The sequence below is a fragment of the Trachurus japonicus genome, unplaced genomic scaffold (genome assembly GCF_045865225.1).
Source record: "Trachurus japonicus isolate A0001 unplaced genomic scaffold, Traja_1.0 AP030626.1".
Classification (NCBI taxonomy): domain Eukaryota; kingdom Metazoa; phylum Chordata; class Actinopteri; order Carangiformes; family Carangidae; genus Trachurus; species Trachurus japonicus.
In genome coordinates this window covers 1-4873 of record NW_028220759.1, presented here as the reverse complement: position 1 = coordinate 4873, position 4873 = coordinate 1, and the positions used below count along the sequence as shown (strand labels likewise).

The following is a 4873-nucleotide window of genomic DNA, read 5'->3' as shown; positions in this document are numbered from 1 at the left end:
AATGAATGAATTTATATTTATTTACGTGTCGTGCACCAATCAAGGCGCCCAGCCCATAAAGGCTTACAAGACACATTATCATCATATTTAGACACCAAACAAAATAATCAGAGCACAAACAAAACCAAACAAAACCAAAAACAGAAACCACATGGATTTCACATAAATAATTCACCTCTTCTTTTTGACCAGGCACTTTTTATGAAAGTAGCTATAGTAAAGACTTCCTTTCTGAAGAACCATTCCAACTTTACCTCATCATCAACCCAAAACAACTCAGGTTTCACATTTTGCATTTTCTGAAACAAAAACTGCCTGGCTTCGTCATATAACGGACAATGAAACACAAAATGCAGTTCATCCTCAATTACATTTAAATTACACAATGTGCATAGTCTTTCCTCCTCAGGTACTGAGTTAAACCGACCTACTTCTATTGCCAGAGGGAGAATCCCAGCCCTCAACTGGGCACATAAAGATCTCTTGGATCTATCCAATGGCAAAGTCACATAGGGTTCTGCACAATATACATTTTTCAATTGGCAATAGGTTCTGAGCTTTGGTTTAAACCAGATATCATTAGCCCATTTTTTCTTTATACTCAAGAAATAACTTATGTTTCACAAAATTAACGTTACAACGCAAACCATTAGTGAAAATATGTTGTTGATCAGCCTCGCTAAAAATAGCTTTCATTTCACGATACCAAGGATAGTTATGTGTTTTATCCCAGTTAAAGACTTTTTTGGCTATTCTATACTCTGGCATAGAAGACAAGCGATTCCAAAGCCTAAGCATTTCCCCTTTCTGTTTAATCAAACAGGGTTCCCAGCCCATGTCACCCTGGAGAGCCAGAGCAGGAGTAAATTTTATGCACACCTAGAAAACAACGAATTGCTCGACTTTGAATAGCATTCACCCTGGATGATTCTTTACTTCCCCATATTCCTGCTGCATATAGAAGAATCGGAGAAACACAGGCATCATAGAGCTTTGAGAAGGTAGCATACCCTAGGTTTTTACACTTCTTCATTTTACTTATAATAGAGCCTAATGCTCTACCTGCTGTATCAGTAAGTGTATTAATACCTTCTTCAAACTTAAAATGTTCATCCAGGTTGAAGCCAAGATATCTGTAAACACTGGTATAACATATTTTCTTAACTCCCACATTAAAATTAAAAGAACTTCTGTTTACTCCATGTTTTCTGAAATGTATAACTTGAGTTTTACCTTGATTAACTGACATTCTCCACTTCCAGCACCAATTATTAACAATATCTAACAGGGACTGCAATTCCTCCTCCCTCTCTGCCAGGATAACAATATCATCTGCATACAAAAGTAAATTTAGTTTCATATCCCCAATTTGCACCCCCGTGTCTTCATTCTTAATTTGCTGGGCTAAATCATTTATAAACAAGGAGAAGAGGGTAGGAGAGAGAACATCTCCCTGCTTGACTCCCACTGGAGTAGAGAACCATCCTGTCCTCATATCATTCAACTGCACACATGCAACTGGATTTTTATATAAAACTTTAACAGCTTGGTAAAATAAGCCATCTACACCTGCTGAAATAAGTTTATATTCCAGCAAATCTCTATGAACACAATCGAAAGCTTTCTGGAAATCAATAAAACAAACAAAAGTAGACTTCCCTTCAGAAATTCTGGCTCTAATAACAGTACTCAGAGTGTAGATATGATCTAGACAGGATCTATGTTTTCTAAAGCCATTCTGCTCCTCCACTAAAATATTTTCAGTCTCTAGATATTGAGACAGCCTGGCGTTTAGAATATTAGAAAATAATTTGTAAACTGTACTCAGAAGGCTAATTCCTCTATAGTTGAGAGGGACCCTAGGGTCATTTTTGGTTGATTTTGGGATTGGTTTGATGAGTGATTTGTACCATTCAGAGGGAACTATACCTGATTTAAAACAGACTTGCAGAAGATGAGTAAGGAACTGTAACAGTTTTGGTGATTTCAGTACTTCGTTGGAGAGAGACTCAATACCAGGAGCCTTTCTCAGTTTAGCGCACTCAACAGCTTTACAAACCTCCTCAGATGTAATGCCAGAATTTGTGAATGAGTGAATGAGTGTGTGTTTGTGTGTGAACTGTGTTGCAGTTCAGAGAAGGCAGCCACATCTGGAAGATGCACATGGTGAAGGGTCAGGAGGGCCTGGGCATCCAGATCACCGGGGGGCGGGGCTCCAAGCGCTCGCCTCATGGCATCATCATTGCTCACATAGAGGAGGGGGGCGCCATTCACAGGTACAGTCCTCACAGAGCACATACATCCACCTACCTGTGGTTTTAACGCTGTCTCTGTCCACTGTGTTTACTGTCTACTGCCTCTCACCAAAAAGCTTCAGTGATCATTAGTTTCTCTGTTTTTGCGTTTTGGTTGATGCTGCTGTGTTAAAGGAGACATATTATGCCCCCTTTCCACAAATTAAAATAGTTCCCAGGTGTCTTGGAGACATATCTGTGACATGCTTTGGGCAAAATACCCCAAGGATCAAACATCACAGCTCTTTTCATCCTCTCTAAACAGTCCTGTTCAGAACGGCTGGTTTCAGTGCCCGTCACTTTATATGCAAATGAACCACTGCTTGCTCCGCCCCTTCTACCGGTCCTAGGTATGGGTGGTATTATGCAAATTCGAAGTTACATCATTGCCAGGCAACTGAGGTAACAGCTCATAAAACCATGTGGATTTCAACCTAGGGAGACTGCACATTACAGATTATTTTGTCAATTCTCACATTTTGGGGGTCGGAAGGCAAGACAAACACCCAAATATATGTTAAAGAGCCTTCAAAAAGTGATATTTCCATAATATGTCCCCTTTAAAACATTATAATTAAATCAGGTGTAAATCAAGGTTGTTGTTTTTTTTGATTCAGTACATTTTTTTCTTTTTGAGTTTCAAAGAATTAAAGAAAAAAGCCATTGTGCATCTCTAGGTAGATGTTGCCAGTGGTGGAAAGTAGTTTAGCTTTAGTTTGTGACTGTATGTGTGTGTGCACAGTGAAGTGTGTGTAAGTGCATCTGTCTGAATGTGTGTGTATGTGTGTGTGTGTGTGTGTGTGTGTGTGTTTCAGGGACGGTCGTCTTCATGCTGGTGACGAGCTGCTGATGATCAACGGTCAGTCTCTAGTTGGTCTCACTCACCAGGAGGCTGTCGCCATCCTCCGCTCCACCAGCGGTCTGGTCCAGCTGGTGGTGGCCAGCAGGGTGAGCACGCACACACACACACCGCACACACTTATACATGCACGCACACACTTATACACAGACATACACTGCAAAAACTCAAAATCTTTCCAAGAGTATTTGTCTTATTTCTTGACAAAATGTCTCATTTCTGGTCAAAACTAATCTCTTTCCACTTAAAAATAAGACTCGTCACCTAAAAATTAACTTGTTTTTAGATAACTTTCACTTGTTTCAAACAAATTTTCACTTGAAATTAGTAGAAAAATCTGCCAGTGAAAGCTAGTTTTTTGTGCTTGTAATAAAGAAAAACTTGCTCCACTATCAGATGATTTCAAGTGAAAATATGCTTGAAATAAGTAAAAAGTGTCTTAAAAACAAGCTACTTTTTAATATGATGAGTCTTATTTTAAGTAGAATGAGATTTGTTTTGACTAGAAATAAGACAAATATTCTTGGTAAGATTTTGAGTTTTTGCAGTGCACACACAGTGCTTACTTCCTGTCTGTCTCTGCAGGAGGAGTCAGACGTGGGTTTCGAGCGCTTCCCGTCCACCAGTCTGCCGGACCTCGTCAGCACCTGCGGCTCCTCGTCCTCCCTCTCTCAGACCACTCTCCCTCGCTCGCCCCAGACGTCCAACAGTAGCACCAGTCTGCACAACCCCTTCCTGGTACGGGCAGATACCATGATGTAGTACATGCTTATATATCTGTTTGCGTGTGCGTGTGTATAGTGAATCTGTGTGGTGGTGCCTGATCTGATCCTGTTGCAGCAGTCCCTCTTACAGGAGGATTAGTGACCTCCTGCGGGGCAGATATCTCTCTCAGTCTCTCACCTCTTCCTGGTAGAGACGGGGTTGAATAATCCTGATTCTGCTCCGGTTCATCAAGACGGAGGCATAAAGTCAGTTGTTTGATATTGGTACTAGTATCAGAAATGCCAAATTGTTTCATTCTGAGAGCTGCTTTAAGGGAATAGTTCACCCAAAATTGAAATTTCACTCATTATCTACTCCCCCTCATGTGGACTAAGGGCTGGGAGAAGTTTCAGAGTCCTCCGTGCCTTCTCTGAGTTACAGGGGGTCTCGGCGTAGCAGTGCATGTCCATATAACGGTTGCAAATGGATACCAACTGTCTTTGTAACAAAAAGACACACCAAAAAAACATCCAAATACCTCCATGCTGCTCGTATGTAATGTCCGTCTTGTATTGAAGCCCCAAAATGCGAAATTGTCCCGAAAAAAAAAAAAAAAGTCTATATTTCAAGCTTGTTTTGTAGCGGAAGCTTCTTGAAGCTCCTCTTCCCGGTTCATCAAATATGGATGAACTGGGAAGAGGAGCTTCCGCTACAAACAAGCTTGAAATATAGACTTATTTAATTTTTTTTGGGACAATTTCGCATTTCGGAGCTTCAATACAAGACAGACATTACATACGAGCAGCATGGAGGTATTTGGATGTTTTTTGGTGTGTCTTTTTGTTACGAAGACAGTTGATATCCATTTGCAACCGTTATATGGACATGCACTGCTACGCCGAGACCCCCTGTAACTCAGAGAAGCCACGGAAAACTCTGAAACTTCTCCCAGCCCTTAGTCGACATGAGGGTGAGTAGATAATGAGTGAAATTTCAATTTTTGGTGAACTATCCC

General features: G+C 40.7%; 1 protein-coding gene across 1 annotated transcript; it reads left to right on the top strand.

Moving 5' to 3' along the window:
* Positions 1-2130: 2130 nt before the first annotated feature.
* Positions 2131-3891, top strand: LOC146960186 (PDZ domain-containing protein 2-like; the record flags this gene model as incomplete). Its single annotated transcript, XM_085772552.1, has 3 exons — positions 2131-2276; positions 3110-3242; positions 3739-3891. Coding segments are annotated over 3 exons (432 nt in total), but the record flags the coding sequence as incomplete, so codon positions are not given.
* Between the last annotated feature and the right edge of the window lie 982 nt (positions 3892-4873).